Here is an 18422-nt window from a genome sequence, read left to right on the forward strand (position 1 = left end):
CCATTATTAACCCCCTGTCTAACAGAACACAGAGGATGTTCTTTAATTGAAGCCTCTCCAACATAATCCAGGTATAATCAGGAATCCCCCAGAGCAGCTGTTTAGGCCCTTTACTTTTTAAAATCTTTACTAACGACATACCACTGGCTTTGAGTAAAGCCAGTGTGTCTATGTATGCAGATGACTCAACACTATACAGGCACTACAGCGACTGAAATGACTGCAACACTTAACACAGAGCTGTAGTTAGTTTCAGAATTGGTGGCAAGGAATAAGTTAGTCCTAAATATTTCAAAAACTATAAACATTGTACTTGGGACAAATCATTCACTAAACCCTAAACCTCAACTAAATGTTGTAATGAATTATGTGGAAATTGAGTAAGTTGAGGTGACTAAACTGCTTGGAGTTACCCTGGATTGTAAACGGTCATGATCAAAACATGTTGATACAACAATAGCTAAAATGGTCTGTCCATAATAAAGCACTGCTCTGCCTACTTGACAACACTGTTAACAAGCCAGGTCCTACAGGCCCTACTTTTGTCGCACCTGGACTACTGTTCAGTCGCGTGGTCAGGTGCCACAAAGAGGGACTGGCCCTTAATTGTACACGGAGAGCTAACATTAATGATATGCATGTCAATATCTCATGGCTCAAAGTGGAGGAGAGATTGACTTCATCACTACTTGTTTTTGTAATAGGTGTTGACAAGCTGAAAGCGCCGAGCTGTCTGTTTAAACTACTAGCACACAGCTCGGACACCCATGCATCATTTACAAGACATGCCACCAGAGGTCTATTCACAATCCCCAAGACCAGAACAGACTATGGAAGGCGCACAGTACTACATAGAGCCATGACTAAATGGAACTCTATTCCACATCAGGTAACTGATGCAAGCAGTTGAATCAGAAAAAAAAGAGATAAAATACACCTTATGGAACAGTGGGGACTGTGAAGAGACATGTACAGACAAATGCATACGAGTGCTAGCACACAATCTACACACTTCACACATACATTGTAATATTGTTGCATAGTGGTATTATACATTTTGTGTTGTGGATATGTGGTTTGACAGTGTTATAATGATGTACTGTTTTATCTTTTGTTGTATGTGTAATATAATTGTCTTAACTTCTTTGGGATAGGTGGCAGTATTTTCACAGCCGGATAAAAAAACGTACCCGATTTAATCTGGTTACTACTCCTGCCCAGAAACTAGAATATGCATATAATTAGTAGATTTGGATAGAAAACACTATAAAGTTTCTAAAACTGTTTGAATGGTGTCTGTGAGTATAACAGAACTCATATGGCAGGCCAAAACCTGAGAAGATTCCATACAGGAAGTGCCCTGTCTGACAATTTGTTGTCCTTCTGTTGCATCTCTATCAAAAATACAGCATCTGTGCTGTAACGTGACATTTTGTATGGCTTCCATTGGCTCTCTAAAGCCGCCAGAAAGTGGAATGGGGTGTCTGCTGTCTCTGGGCGAAGAACAGCAGCAGAATTTGTAAGTGGTCAGCCTGGAGACAGTGAGACTGGAGATGCGCGGTCACGAGACTACTCCATTTTTTTCTTTCAGCCTTTGAATGAATACAACGTTGTCCGGTTGGAATATTATCGCTATTTTACGAGAAAAATAGCATAAAAATTGATTTTAAACAGCGTTTGACATGCTTCTAAGTACAGTAATGGAATATTTTGGAAATATTTTGTCACGAAATGCGCTCGTGCGTCACCCTTTGGATAGTGACCTGAACGCATGAACAAAACGGAGCTTTGAATATAACTATGGATTATTTGGAACCAAAACATCATTTGTTGTTGAAGTAGAAGTCCTGGGAGTGCATTCTGATGAAGAACAGCAAAGGTAATCCAATTTTTCTAATAGTAATTCTGAGTTTAGTGAGCCCCAAACTTGGTGGGTGTCAAAATAGCTAGCCGTGATGGCCGAGCTATGTACTCAGAATATTGCAAAATGTGCTTTCGCCGAAAAGCTATTTTAAAATCTGACACCGCGATTGCATAAAGGAGTTCTGTATCTATAATTCTTAAAATAATTGTTATGTATTTTGTGAACGTTTATCATGAGTAATTTAGTAAATTCACCGGAAGTTTTCGGTGGGTATGCTAGTTCTGAACATCACATGCTAATGTAGAAAAGCTGTTTTTTGATATAAATATGAACTTGATTGAACAAAACATGCATGTATTGTATAACATAATGTCCTAGGAGTGTCATCTGATGAAGATCATCAAAGGTTAGTGCTGCATTTAGCTGTGGTTTGGGTTTATGTGACATATATGCTTGCTTGGAAAATGGCTGTGTGATTATTTGTGTCTATGTACTCTCCTAACATAATCTAATGTTTCGCTTTCGCTGTAAAGCCTTTTTGAAATCGGACAATGTGGTTAGATTAACGAGAGTCTTATCTTTAAAATGGTGTAAAATAGTTGATTGTTTGAGAAAATTGAATTGCGGTAATTTAGTTGCTTTTGTATTTCGTGCTGTGCGATGCCATTGGCTGTTGGCTAGGGGTTCCGCAGGCGGAATGGGGTTCCGCTAGCGGAACGTCTGTCCTCAACAGGCTAATGTGCTTGGACCCCAAGAAGAATAATGGGGATCCATAATTAAATACAAAAATGGGGAGTTCATTTTTCACACATACTCTGGGCCGTGTTGATTTACCTGTCCAGGGTTTACCTTCAGTTCCTAATCTATTATTTCCCCTTCCCCTCGTGAGATAAGTACGAAATGAAATCTCACCGCAGGTGGCCTGGGGCCATAAATACGACAAACTTTACGCTAACTGCCTTTACAAGTGACGGGAACATTCATGTTTGGCCATGTCATCAAAATAGATTATCGAGAAAATTACACCAGAAAGAAATTCCTATTCAGCTGTTTTCTGAGCTGCGGAGCATCATTCCTGCTGCTCAGTTTCTATCAGGAGGGTGTTGAAGTGGATTGGAGAGGTTCGGATACAGAGGGAAACAAGGGAAAACAGGAGAAGTGAGCGTACCAGGGACAGCCGCATTATTTCCCCTTCCCCTCGTGAGATAAGTACGAAATGAAATCTCACCGCAGGTGGCCTGGGGCCATAAATACGCCAAAATTTACGCTAACTGCCTTTACAAGTGACGGGAACATTGATGTTACATTGCACTCTCCTACATTGCACTTTCTCTTCTTCATCGCTCAGAGTCTAGGGAGATCAATACTTAATTAATTCTAGCATTGAAACAACTTTTAAGAGTACAAACTACATTTCAATTCCTTGAGCAACGTGGGCCTCATTTGCAATTGCTGCTTTAGTTTGTGCAGTTGTACGTTGCTTGATTGCCTCTTCATTTCAATATGTCTGTTACTGGTGTCTTTGGCTCCTCATTCGCAAAAGTAAATGGAGTAAAGAGACATTTAGGTAATTCCATTTGTTTTTACATGTAATTAGGGGCCAGAAGTGCACTACGACGATGTGTTGCATATCAATCTTTTAATGAGTTTAAAAGTTGTTTGATTTGTCTCTATATTAAAGGCCCAGTGCAGTCAAAAACATTTTCCTGTGTTTTATATATATTGCCACACTACAAGTTTGGAAAAATACTGTGAAATTGTGAAAATTCCCTTTTACTGTAAGAGACATTTCAAACGTTTTGGGAGTTTTGGCCTGCCTGGTGACATCACCAGGTGGTAAATGACTTAATAGACAAATAAGAAATAGAGTTCCAAAACCTGTCTGCCAATAACAGCTAGTTTTCAGTTTTCCCTCTCCCCACTCAGACAATTTCCAGACAGTCCTAGCTAAATTCTTGTTTGAGAAAGCTATTTTTGTTTCTTTTTGACCATTTTAATGGAAAACAATCTCAGTAAGTTACCCAATTGTTACCCAGAAATGATTTCATATTGAGATAAAAATGGCTGCAATGAACCTTTAAGTAACCATAGTACGTGAGCCTGCAGCAGACTGAGTGCTGCGTGCTCTCTTAATGCACCAAATTAGTGGATGCCTTATTCTTAATAATTACTCTTAATAATTATGTTATTGATGGCAATAAGCTTTTCATTTGAGTAAATGTTGCATATGATCTTTCAAGGTTAGAAAATAGCTCAGAAACACGCTGAGTCACAAGCACCAGTGTAACTTCATAGGAACCCAGACACAAGATGTAAACAAAATATTTTAAGGAGGTTTGCGAAAGGCACAGCTTGCAGGGTGTGTTGGCTTTAACTTGGCCTCCGACCTTTGAGTAAACGCACTGTGGTATTCTTTTATCTGATTCTATCTGATTGAATTGGGGCCTGTCTGTTAGCTTTAAGAGTTAGTCTCTTTGTGCTAGGGGGATTGGCATATAGTATTTATCATATTAATGAAATTGGAGCTAAGTCCCATATCAAAAGCTTTTTCTGCGTCGAGAGATAGAACTGACTAAGGAGCTTTGGTTTCTGATTAAGCATAAGATATTTAATAGATGGAGGTTATCGTAGGCTAAAACATTTTTTACAAACCCGCTTTAGTCCGGATGTACCAATTTGAGTAAGTAACTTTCGAGAATTTGAGAAAATTGTTTAATATCTGTGTTTATTAAGGATAGGGGGCCATAGTGAGAGCACTGCGTGGCATCCTTACTTTTTTTTAATAAAAGTGAAATTAGTGCTGTATAAACATCCTTTCCAAATGAACTTTTGTGATTGGCTTTGTTAATCATTTCAAGTAACAGTGGGCCAAATTGGTTCCAAAATCATAAATAGACTTCAGGAGGAATACCGTCCAACCCAGGTGATTTACCTTTATTCATGTTATCCAATGCCCTTTGAGTTCATGGAGAGAGATTTGGGTTGATCTGACTTGATGTGGATTTACAATCAGAAGTGTACAATTCTTTATAAAAATGGGAGATTCTTTGGTTGATTAATTTGGGATATGTTAGTAATTCACCTGATTCAGATTCAATAGTTGCAAAAACCGCTAAGTGATCATTACTACAAAGCTTATTAGCCAGTACACAACTGTGTCGATTACCATGGAAGTAATGGTCGAGTCTAACTTGTCGGATGGCAAATAGTTTGTTTTGTCTTGAATTTGAAGAGTAGTCACTACCTGGTCTGAAAAAAGTGTTTGTTGAGAACGCTCTAACATCATTAACAACTTTTCAAATTCTGATATCTTCTTCAATTGTGATATATTCAGCCCAGATAAAAATGCAGTTGCATTGTTTATTATAAAACCTTTAATGGCTTCCCATAAAATCAGAGCATTGAAGGTCCCCAAGAACACAGTGGCCTTCATCATTCTTAAATGGAAGAAGGTTGGAACCACCAAGACTCTTCCTAGAGCTGGCCGCATGGCCAAACTGAGCAATCGAGGCAGAAGGGCCTTGGTCAGGGAGGTAACCAAGAACCCGATGGTCATGCTGACAGAGCTCTAGGATTTTTGTTAATCATTATGAATTAATTCAATTCCAAAAACTGTTCACAGAAAGTAGGATTTTGTAGTAAGGACATTATATCGTCATCTTGTGGTTATTTTAGGAGATTCAGAAATGTTTCTCTGGCAGTAATAAGGATGATGATCAAATAGGCTCATACAGTGCATTCGGAAAGAATTCATACCGCATCCATATTTTGTTACATTAGAGCCTTATTCTAAAATTCATTAAATAAATAAAATCCTCAATCTACACCCAATACCCCATAATGACAAAGCGAAAACAGGTTTTTATTTTTTTTATTTTTTATTCAGACCCTTTGCTATGAGACTTAAAATTGGGCTTAGGTGAATCCAGTTTCCATTGATCATCCTTGAGCTGTTTCTACAACTTGATTGGAGTCCACCTGTGATAAATTCAATTGATTGGACATGATTTGGGAAGGACCACACTGGTCTATATAAAGGTCCCACAGTTGACAGTGCATGTCAGAGAAAAAAACCAAGCCATGAGGTCAATGAAATTGTCCGTAGAGCTCCGAGACAGGATTGTGTCGAGGCACAGATCTGGGGAAGGGTACCAAAACATTTCTGCAGCATTGAAGGTCCCCAAGAACACAGTGGCCTTCATCATTCTTAAATGGAATAAGTTTGGAACCACCAAGACTCTTCCTAGAGCTGGCCGCATGGCCAAACTGAGCAATCGGGGGAGAAGGGCCTTGGTCAGGGAGGTAACCAAGAACCCGATGGTCATGCTGACAGAGCTCCAGAGTTCTTCTTTGAAGATGGGGAGAACCTTCCAGAAGGACAACCATCTCTGCAGCACTCCACCAATCAGGACTCCCACACCTTAATAGGATGTTTAGTATTGACAAGTTTTAGGAAACAAGTCCATTAGTTCATTGTAATTGCAAAAGAAAGCCACAAAAAGGCCAAACATTTCAATGAATGCCACCAAAACGCTCTATAGTGCACTACTTGTCTTCTATTTTTTTGAAGTATTACTGTGACAAAGTCCATATTGTCTGCATATAAAATACAATTCAGCTCAAGACACCCATACATACCCCACAAGACATGCCACTAGGGGTCTCTTCACAGTCCAAAACGAAGTCACGTCAACGCACAGTATTATACAGAGCCATGATCACACAGATCTCCCTTCCATCTCAAATTACTCAAGCAAACTTATAATTGTTTTTTACATATTACAAAAAAATCTAACATCTAATGGAACAGCGGGGACCGAGACGGGACACAGACACCTGTTGTATTGTTTGTGTATCGTTGTATTTTTTATTTGTGTGACTGTCCTTGTCTATCAGTGTATCAGTATTTTGTTACTTGTCATGTTTTGTGTTTTTTTTTGTGGACCCAAGGAAGAGTAGCCGATGCTTCTGCAAAAGATGACGGTCAAATGTGAAGCAAATTCAATCCATAAGAGAAATCCCAAATATTTCCTCATGACAGTGAAAACATGTTTATAGAAACGTTTGCAAATGTATTGAAAATTAAATACAGAAATATTATTTCCGTAAGTATTCACCTTTTGCGGCGATTACAGCTTTGAGTCATCTTCGGTATGTCTGTATCAGCTTTGCACATCTGGATTTGGGGGATTTTCTCAAGCTCTGTTAAGTTAGATGGGGAGTGGCAGTGAACAGCAATTTTCATGTCTTTCCACATATTTTCAATGGGATTCAAGCCTGGGCTTTGGCTGGACCACTCAAGGACTTTCACATTCTTGTTCTGAAGCCATTCCAGCGTTGCTTTGGCTGTATGCATAGGGTCATTGTCCTGTTGGAATGTAAGTCTTCGCCCCAGTCTAAGGATGTTTGCACTCTGAAGCAGGTTCTCATCAAAGACTTGCTTGTATTTGGCTCCATTCATTGCTCCATCTATCATTACCCGTCTCCCAGCCCCTGCCGCTGAAATGCATCCCCATAATATGATGCTGCCACCACCATTCTTCACAGTAGGGATGGTGTTAAGACAGGTGATGAGCTGTGACTGATTTTCTCCAGACAAAGCACTTTGCATTCAGGCCAAAGAGTTACATTTTTGTCTCATCAGACCACAGAATCAGTCACATGCCTTTTTGCAAATTCCAGGCGTGCTGTCATGTGCCTTTTTCTCAGGAATGGCATCCGTCTTGCCACTCTCCTATAAAGCTCAGATTAGTGAAGTGCTGTAGAGACCGTTGTCCTTCTGGCACATTCTCCTATCTCAGCCAAGGAACTCTGTAGTTCTGTCAGTGGTCATTGGTCACCTCACTGATCAAGGTCCTTTTTAACCGGTTGCTCAGCTTGGTCGGATGGCCAGTTGTAGGCACAGGTCTTCAATTTCCTAATGATGAAGACCTGTGCTCTTGGAAACTTTCAACACTCTAGAAATTGTTTTACACCCTTCCCCAGATACATGCCTCACCACAATTCTATCTCAGAGATCTACAGACAGTTTCTTGAACTTCATGGTATAGAGTCTGCTCTGCTCTGACTGTCAACGGTGGGACCTTAGATCGACAGGTGTGTTTCTTTCTAAATCATGTCCAAACAATTGAATTGCCCACAGGTGGACTCCAATCGAGTTGTAGTGACGAGGATGATCAAAGGAAATTGGATGCACCTGAGCTCAATTTGGATTGTCGTAGCAAAAGGGTGTGAATTCTTATGTACAGTACATTTCTAAAAACATGTTTTCACTTTGTCATTATGGGGTATTGTGCATAGATGGGTGAGAAAAAATATATATTTAATACATTTTCAATTCAGGCTGTAACACAACAAAATGTGGAATAAGTGAAGGGGTATGAACACTGAAGGCACTGCAAGTTCTGACTGTAGGGCGCAACGTCATGGCATTTCCAATTTCATTAACACACCTCTGTTGAATGTTGGCAGCTCAGGGTTTTCTAAATGACTTTTACACACACTCCTGCCCAAGGCAAGAAGTGTAATTCCACCACGGTTTTACACCAGAAGTTAATGAAAACAGACATTGCTTCACCCCTTCTAATGTTATGCCAATATGTATTTGCAAGTCTCAGTTAAGATATTTGATCTCTTGGGATTTCCCGGTTAATGAAGATCACCATAATAGTTCAAGTGTATTTGTGGTCATATAAGATGAGGACTTCGGTATTATTTGTTGTTAGTAGCGGTAAAACCTTACAATCAGGGATGCAAACTGCTGAGGGCACTGAAACATACAAAAAAAAATCCCTGCTAGGGGGAAATGCAGGTTTTAACTAATTAAACAACAAAGAATATGATCTACATGATCAGTCTCTGTGTGTAAAATAACAAGTGGTTAATGTGAACTTAACTCACAGCTAAAAAAATGTAAAGAAAGCAATCCAATGTTATTTGTTGCCTAGACTTAACTGCAAATGACACTCAAGTCTTGAGAAAAAGTCAAGTTCAACACAACAAAAACAATATATTTGGGCTACACTGCACATTATTACATTGTACACTTTCTGCCTGTGGACATGTGTTCTACAATGTGGCAGCAAAAGTGAGAAAGAGGGAAAGTGTGTGGTGTTCCATTCACCTCTATAGTGGCATCCAGCTAAAGCCAGGCCCAGCTCCAGCTACACTTGATCCCTGAATCCACTTGTTTAGCAAGCAACGCCTCATTTTCACTTAATTCTCTCATTCTAAAAATTAACCACATACTGTACAGGGAAACATTGCACAACAGATAGTGGTTAGTTCGTTAGCTAATGAACTACTTAACATTTCACAGATTGCCAGGGTCCAGTAGGCAACTAACGCAAGGAGGAACGGCAAGGAGTCGTATACCAGTTATAGCGAATTGGTTATGTTACTAATGTTAGCTCATTTGATGTTGTAACGTTAACGTTAGCTGTCTGCCTTTATTAGCAAGCTGATTTTCACACCATAAACTCAATTATTTGATCAGATAAGTTGGCTAATGTTGCTCAACATTTCTCTGGCTAGCTAACTGTGAATTCGATCCAGCTAGCAAGATACTTATAATGCTAATACTTGTTCCACCACACTTTCTCCCTCACCTCAAACTTTCCAAACGCCAGTAGTTTTTCGGTTACAGCTCATGAAGTACACTTCATCACCCCGTGTCCGTGGTCAGGCTTCTCGAATAACGTTACCTCTTCGTTACCGTTCAGGGGACGCGCTGCTGTAACTGGATAGCGGTCTTTCCAGAGCGCTAGCTGATGCTGTAACTAGTAAATTGGTTCTCTCTTCTTTCTTCAGTTCGCGCTGAGCTGCATTCTGTTATGTAAACGATTGGCTGAGCCTTGGATACAGCCAACGTTTCTCAAAACGCGCATCACTCGTTCGCTTACAGACAGTAGTGATCCAAAAACGTTTCTCATCGGATCTACACGAATCACGTAGGTCCCATAATTTGGATTCAAAACAGCACATTTCTTCGAAAGGTGACTAGTTTACATCCCTGTTAAAGTTCCTTTTTTTGGTTGTAATTACATAGTAATGGGATAAGGGTTTTGGAATAACATTACCTATTTCTCTATTATTCTATGTGTAATTACACAAATCGCTCAACTCCAATGCTATGCAATTACTATAATATGTAACTAACATGTTAATACAAATCGCAGAATAAATGACAAAAGAAAAGCCTACGTCTCATGTGTTGAGCTTGTAATATAGAGAGGGTCACCCCAGTTCATTGGCCAACAAATCGCCTTATGTTTTACATAAACTATGTGGCCTCTAATTTTTTTATTTTATTTTACCAGGTAAGTTGACTGAGAACACATTCTCATTTACGACCTGGGGAATAGTTTCAGGGGAGAGGAGGGGGATGAATGAGCCAATTGTAAGCTGGCTAATGACTCCCTTGGAAAGGTTATAAAAATTCCACGTATACCACCTGCGATTAATCACATTCGTAATATTGTCTGGAAGTTTTCACTGGTGACCTTCATTAGAAGAGGACAGAACAATCTTGCAGACTCCCCGGGTCAGTAAATGTTTCTGGGTGCCTGTATTATTTACTTGCCCATATTCACTTTCTGACTCAGCCGTACACAACCTCGCCTTAATAAATGCAATTACAGACAGACAGGTTTTACATCTTTATAAAAGCCTCGCTACTCTTTCATCTTGGCCTTTTGTTGATAACGTATGCAAATAGCATTTCTCAGAACTGCTTTGCCACCTATGTGGAAATGCCTTGGCCTCCATCCACCTGTTGGTCAGGACCAGTGAAAGGAGTGAGTAAGAGACTTTGAGAATTTAAAATACTGCAACAAGTGTGCAAAGGGTATTTATTTCTGCAGATTCTTTGCTATTTTTAGAGTGGCATCACATTTACAAGTGATGTGTGTATACCGTCTTTATCCACCTTATTTATTCTTTTTTGAGTAATTGTTTTATTGTGAATTGTAACATGATGGGAGACTTGGGTATGTCTAACTTGTCAATATGGGATTAGAATAAAAAGGTCTCCAAAAAGTCTTATGATCTGCAAGCATTTGAGGACTGTCTCTACAATAAAACATTTCATTTGCTTTGGAAAAAAATACTTTGATCCTATGCTTTATCTTTAGGAACTAGTTGTTTTATTCGTTTGAACTGTAGACCTGAATAAAACTATTTCTTTGGGAGTTTTCCAGGTTATGAAATCATGACTCTCACGTTAGCGGAGAGCACATCCCTGTGGTGATTTTGTGTTAGTGCAATTTTACGATGGTTAGCATATATATATACGGAACAACAATATAAACGTAACATGCAACAATTTCAAAGATTTTACTGAGTTACAGTTCATAGAAGGAATCAGTCAATTTAAAGAAATTAATTAGGCCCTAATATATGGAATTTCACATGACTGGTCAGGAGCACAGCCATGGGTGGGCCTTGGAGGGCATAGGCCCATCCACTTGGGAGCCAGGTCCTCCTACTGGGGAGCCAGGCCCAGTTAATCAGAATGAGTTTTTCTCCACAAAAATGCTTGATTACAGACAGAAATACTCCTCAGCACCCCCCTCCACCTCTACATCAGTAAATTGCTTATTGTATTATTTAAATTCACATACATGGCCTACTTGGGGGACTATTAAAATGAAATAGGAATCAATCCCACCCATCTCTGTACTAAGGGAATTGTTTTTCAAACAATTGGTTTTCAAACTTTCCAGTATATAAACCATGATGGTGATGTTTTAGATTCATGATTAAGATAAAACTTTGAGTGAAACCTGTTTTTAACCAATTCTTTAGTGCTCCTCAGTGAATTGTGCTGAGCTATTATTTTTAGCGAGTCAAAATTTAGAGGAAAGTAAACGTTTTGCTTATTTATGAACAGTTAGTTAGAAAAGGAGCAATCAACATGTTCATAGACTTATTTTCTACTGAGGCTAAGGTTGGTTTGGGAAATTAATAGAAAAAAATTAAGGATTCAGACAGTGAGGGTGCATTTATTTGCAATTGGAGGAGCTCCTTACCCACAGAGGAGAGGTTGTGATTTGAATGGTGTATGAGAGAATATTTGTGTTGGATGAATGTCAAATATGAGAGTTCTCTGATTATAATTGGCAGATAAGGTTTATGACGGTGCTTCATAGTCTTTGTCCTGGAGGGCCATCTACACTCCCCTATGTATTTATTTATTTTATTTAGAACTATAGTCCAGCATTTTGGATTTGAGATCAAGGGCTCTATTTTAACAAACCTAACGGAATGGTAGATCTAAGCACTGGCGCTATAGGTCCGGAATTATTTTAGCTATTTTCACAGCCGGAATTATAAGTGCAGTAGCTGGCAGTGCCGCAAAAGGACTGGGTTTTTATGAATAAACAAGTTGTAGGTCTGATGAAGTCTTGGCCATTCACTGGCCAATTAATGAGCTCCATGACTTAATACTGAATGCGTTTGTCTCAAGTTCTGTAGGTTATTGACGGTCCTTGTGTTGTCATCAACTCTTATTCGGCTGGGTTAGTGCAACACCCGGAACTTTGGGACGTCCCCACCCTAAACCCTAACCATTTTAAATGTCAGCTTCAAATGGGGTGAGGGCATCCCAAGGAACCCGGATAGTAGGCTTCTGATAATTGTATTGTTGCTTATGTGCTTGGCAGATTTGTAAAAATCTGCAGTTGATATGCCATTAGAGGGCAGACTGAATAGTTTGGAGGAGCCTTTGGTAATCGGACAAGGGGCACTTTTTGAAAATGGGGACGGATAGCAATTATTTGAATTGTGAATAATGAAAAAGCATGAGGGCAAAAACCTCAAATATTTCAAGGCACTCTCAGTAGACCATTTAAAACCCCTTTATTCATAGGCTACTTGGCTAATGGCCAGGGTAAAAAGAAGCACCTTATGCGATACTGCTAAACCATCCTTGATTAAGGGGAGGGTAGGCTATGCTTGCTTTTTAATCAAATTAAACAGAATGGGGGGTAACCAATAATTTTCTAAATATGAGATTCAACGGCATAAAAGGCACCTCTCTCTTCCATGAGAGAGATGTGCATCATGGCAGGATAGGCTGTGCTTCCGCTCTCAAAATCCATGCATTTACCTCAGCACAAGTGAGCTGATGATACAGGTAAATTGCCGAACCTGGCGTTAGGGCTGGAAAATACCAGTGTGCCAGTTTTTACGTAACTAACTTGCGTTTGACACTTGCACCTCCTTAGCGCCAGCCAAAAATAGAGCCCCAAATGTTTTATGAGGCGACAGTACAGAAGGTGAATGGTAAATAATGTAGTGTGTCATAATCTAGTGTCATTTTGATTGTAAATAAGAATATAAATGTTTCTGGTAATCATGCTACCATGATTACAGATAGTCCTGAATGAATCGTGAATAAAGAAATGCCATCCTCTAGTGTTATTTGTAGAGGTTAGCATGTTCTTTGTGCATCTGTAAGTTTCTCACTCATTATTCACAATTCATTTATCATTATCCGTAATTATAGTAGCATCCACATTAATGTATAAGTGTTCAGAAACATATTACATTCTTATTTACAATAAAGGTGACTCCAAAATGACACCATACATTATTTAGCATTTATTTCTATTGGGCACATCCGAAACACAAACAAAACAAACTGCAAATGCATCCAACAAGTTTGTAGAGTCACAAGATTTATAGTTATTGCTTGCTACTGTAGGAACATGGCAGAAAATACTTGACTAAATGTAAAACACTAAGTGAATTTGTCCAAATACTTATGACACCTTCAAATAGAGCCCCACAGTGGTGGTGTCATAATATCCATAAAACCTAGTGGTCAAACAAGGAAATGGTTCCAATCGTTTTTCCATCATTCATTTTTCTCCATAGGGAATTTTATAAACACTTAAAATTAGCATTTCATTTTGGGGGGGGTAAATACAAGTGAATATATTGATAAAAGTCACCCTGTCCTAGAGAGATTTACACGGTTATCAAAACGTTACACCAGGGTAGGCCTACACAAAACACAGCCCTTATTTTAAGTGTTTTTAAAATCCCCTATGGGAAAAATGAATAGTGGAAAAACGATTGCAAATATTTCCTTGTTTGACCGCTAGGTTTTATGGGCATTATGATTCATACCGTGGCACTCTATGGGGGGGACTAGATTCATAGTGCATTCATTTCTAAATGTTAAAACAGACATGTATGGAAATAACCTCATATAAAAGGTGACATTCTGCACAAATTATAGAGCCAAATTAAAAGTTTTAGCTTCACTGTTCAAATATACTCCCCTACAAATGTATCTGATACGGTGGCTGTAAGGGGCAAAATAACATTTCTCTAACTTGTATTTGTTGAGGCTTCTTCTTCTAGGTGTGAATCAGATGACTGAGTAATCAGTTCTAAGGTTCTCATGACTGTCGTAAATTTGAGATTTGTATCCACATTATTATAAAGCCCCACACACTCACAGTTTTCAGTTACTAATACATTGATGTCACAGAGAACAAATAAACGGCGTTAACATGTCCAGTTGATAGCGGACAATGATACAAATGTTTTCAGAAGACAATTTCCACCACAAATGTGTTAAGTGGGTCTGACAACACCATGTCTACATGACAAGTCAAACAAGCAAAGATAGCTTGGTGGATCAGTTGTCTTGGGAACGAGATGATTCACGTCAGGGAGTTTTTTGCCACACATATTTGGAACGGCAAATAAACATTAGCCCCCGTTGATCAAAGGTTTTCACAGGTAAAAAAAAAGAGATTATGCTGTTTCTGGAGAGAAATCAGTCACCTTAAGCCCCCCCCCCCCCCCCCCCCCCCCAGTGACACTGTGACCAGACTGGCAGAGAGTCAGAGTGGACAGCCAGGGTTAGGGGGGAGGGAAGGAGGGGGCACTCTAATCCCCACTGCCCTTTTGGATCAGCAGGCCCATAAATAAAGTAGGACAGAGATAAATATAGTGTGACAGGCAATCAGTAATAAGTTACACATGTCCGCCAAGGACACTGGCCACAGGACAACTGGACTGTGACACACTGCTGCGCTGAGTGAGGGTAGTTTTCTTAGAGGACGCCACTGAACACTCGCCTCTCCGAGGGGGAAAACATAGACAAGGTAAGGGACTGTAACCTCTGACCTTTGTGGCAGGTTTACAGGTATTGGCAAAGCATGTGATCAGATGATGTTATCGCTAGGGAGAGGGGGTCAACTGTCCAGGGGAACACTGTTTACCTATTCACTGTAAACATTTTGGATCCAAATTGAAATTACCCTATTTTGGAATTGAATCCTATTTCATACAACTTTTGAGTTATTTTCTTTGAAGTTGTATTGTATCTTTGCTGGTAGATGGCAATGCTTTTGGCCAAGAGCATTATATGTATAGCTTTTTGTTCATTAGCCTCTTAACTGCAATAGCGTATTTCATTTAGACGTTAAGTACCTGTCACAAAACCAGTCATGGCTGTACAGCGTGTGCTTTACAATCAATAGCTGCCGGGCGCTCTGGAATTTATTTTTTCTAGCGTACATTAAAAAAGTTGGGGTCTTACCATGCCTTAGAAGTATTCCATGTTGTCATAATAATGCCAGTCAAAAAATGGTCAGAGGTCAAATATGGGTCAGATTACAGTAATATTGCCAAAAAAGATCCAGTAAAGCTTCTTCAACACTATACATGTCCTTTGCTCAAAGCAAGCACTTTGCAGATGGACTCACCACTAAGGGACCTCAATGTCATACAGTTTTTACTAAATACTAAAGGTGGAACTTGTCAGAGGTTTCTCTTATCCAATATCCATTTACAAGCACTCACTCTCAGGGACATTGCATGCCTTGAGCATGGGGCCTAGCCTTGACCCAACGTGAGAGAACGCTTGCTTTATTTAACCTTTATTTAACTAGGCAAGTTATTTATGAACAAATTCTTATTTACAGTGACGGCCCTACACCGGCCAAACCCAGACGACGCTGGACCAATTGTGCACCTCCCTATGGGACTCCCAATCACGGGCGGTTGTGATACAGCCTTGATAGCACTAACCTGTGTGATACTGATGTGTGTTTATTGTTCCATCAGTGTCAAAGGTTTTACAGGTTGAGGGGTTAGAAAGTGCCATGAAGCTGCTGTGGAGCCTGATGCTGCTGGGCCTGTTGCTGGCTGGGAGCTTTAGCGTGGCTCAGGAGGAAGATGGAGAAGAGGCAGAGGAACCAGTCAAGGAGGCAGCTGTAGAAGATGAAGAGGCAGCTGCAGACAATGAAGAGGCAGCGGTGGAGGTGGCAGAACCTGAGGGTCCTGGGACAGAAGCCGGCCTGACTGACGACCGGCAGCCTTGTGCCATGTGGATGGGAGGAGTGCCAGGCACTCCAGGGCACAGTGGGCACCTAGGGAGAGACGGGAGAGACGGGCACGATGGCCCTCGAGGTGAGAAAGGAGATACAGGTAAGAAGACCAACTGTACTCTGCTGTTGCTACATCATCCAAAGTTCACAGTAAATCTAATCACAGTAACCCGTGTGAGGCACAGTCAACAAACACCAGTACAGGACTCTAAGTTCGCCCCGACTCTGGTGATGTCTTTGTGTGTACAGGTGAACCAGGTGAGAAGGGAGAGCCCGGCGAAAAGGGCGACAACGGCGCTCCGGGACCTCGCGGTTTCCCAGGAAACCCTGGTCTGAAGGGGGCACAGGGCGAGAGCGCCCTGTTGTATCACTCCTCCTTCAGCGTGGGCCTGACAGATCCCGTCCCCGCCACCAACGTGCCCATCCGTTTCAACAAATTCTTCCACAACGAGCAACACCACTACAATGACGTGAGCGGAAAGTTCCATTGCCTCCTCCCCGGGGTCTACTTCTTCACATACCACCTCACAGTCTACACCAAAGATGCTCGGGTGAGCCTGTTCAAGAACGACAAGCCCGTCATGTTCACCTACGACCAGTACCACGAGGGCAACGTGGACCAGGCCTCGGGGGCCCTCATACTGAGGCTGCAGTCTGGGGACGAGGTTTGGCTGCAGATCTACGGAGATGAGGATTTTGGGGGGGTGTATGCTGACAACACCAACGACTCCACCTTCTCCGGGTTTCTTTTGTACCCCGACATGGGAGAGTTGGAGGAAAGGAGACGTCGCTCTGTTGGAGTTAATAGACACTGAGGTTGTGCAGGACCTGGAGGGTGATATATAGAGTTGGGTGGGCTGTAGCGACTTTTTCCTGACTGCTCTATAGGCATACATTGCCTTCTGGCTGGGGACTGTGGGGGGAGGGGTAATAAGTAGCTTCTTAAATTAGTACGTTTTTAAAAGGGTGCACCAAATGTTTTAAACTTGTGTTAGTTCTATAATCTATAACATGTTCCGTTTCAATTGTTAGGTGGATTCTAGCATTAGAGACATTAGTATTCAATGTAATAAGTTGTGCACAAACAAAAAGCTTATTGCCTAGATGGCTTTATGGCAGTGTTTGGGCAGTGTCTGTGAAATAATAAAATGTGTTATAGCAAATGTAAAATGTCATCAGATATGCTTTCTTTGTCAGATAGCCATTTCACATAGCAGTGGTTTGTAAACAAGATCAGCAAGTGAGTTTTGCTTTGCTGCCACGATAGGGACGTGGGTAGGTTTGAGCAAATGTGTCCAAAACACTTCAGGAGTGTGGCACCCTAGTCACCCATTTAGCCAAACAGTCAGTTAGGGTTTGTCAGTAGTATAGCCTACTTCTGGTTTGATGACTTGGGTTTTTATCTTTATCGTTGGACAAAGTTACTTGGTGGATGCAATCCCCAAACTGAATAAATCTGTATTCTAGTAAAAACTTGCTCAAAGAAGTTTCACTGTGCTTGTCTCTATGCCAACATTGAGGTTTAAATAAAAACTGGAGATCAGTGCAAATTGTTGTAATGTGAGCAGTGGCTTCTAGATGTGACTCAGGGAACCCACCTCCAGAGCCAATGGGTGACCTCCATGTACATTGCGTCACTTGCTCATGGACCAATTATAACTAAGCTCTTCATTCTGGAGGGTCTATAGTGCTAAGACTAAATAGTAATGAAATAGTATCATGCTGCTCTTGGCCACTGAAATGGTCAGGGAACCACAATAGATGTGTGCTGAGGAATTTCTAGAGTAGACAAGTGCCTTGTTCAGGGACTTGATACAATAAGTGTTTACATGACAGGCATGAGGGTTGCATATGTGTTGGTTTGCTAGTTAACAGACACGTATTGGTTGAGAAGAAAAAAAGACCAAGTCAATGACAGAATGCTGGCCATAACACCTGCCTATGAAGGCCCCAATGGAAAATGAATACCTACCCATCTCCTGTTCAATGTTACTACCCACTTCCTAATGTTGCTAAGGCTCTTGAGCAAAACTATGACGATGAGAGACAGTAGAAATGTAAATATGCATTTTATACCTCAACTTTCAAATCATGGTGCTCTAAAAATAGCTCCATACCATAAATAGTAAACAAATACACAATTGCTAGTGAAGAATGTAAATGCTTAAAAAAAGATCATCTCTGATTCATTGCTTTAGGCACCATCAAAT

General features: G+C 40.5%; 1 protein-coding gene across 1 annotated transcript; it reads left to right on the forward strand.

The window, feature by feature from the left end:
* The first annotated feature begins 14838 nt into the window (after positions 1-14838).
* On the forward strand, positions 14839-17698 carry adipoqb (adiponectin, C1Q and collagen domain containing, b). Its single transcript, XM_014139255.3, has 3 exons — positions 14839-14985; positions 15950-16312; positions 16462-17698. Exons 2-3 carry the CDS (start codon positions 15988-15990, stop codon positions 17025-17027), a joined length of 891 nt encoding a protein of 296 aa, XP_013994730.1. The 5' UTR covers positions 14839-14985; positions 15950-15987; the 3' UTR covers positions 17028-17698.
* The last annotated feature ends 724 nt before the right edge of the window (positions 17699-18422 follow it).

Source organism: Salmo salar, chromosome 14 (assembly GCF_965601325.2).
Source record: "Salmo salar chromosome 14, fSalSal1, whole genome shotgun sequence".
Classification (NCBI taxonomy): domain Eukaryota; kingdom Metazoa; phylum Chordata; class Actinopteri; order Salmoniformes; family Salmonidae; genus Salmo; species Salmo salar.

What these genes read in the sequence shown, in the direction of transcription:
- adipoqb (XM_014139255.3), top strand. Translation starts at nt 15,988, where the DNA reads ATGAAGCTGCTGTGGAGCCTGATGCTGCTGGGCCTGTTGCTGGCTGGG. An exon ending in AGGTGAGAAAGGAGATACAG is followed by an intron (nt 16,313 to 16,461) that starts GTAAGAAGACCA and finishes TTGTGTGTACAG; the next exon opens with GTGAACCAGGTGAGAAGGGA.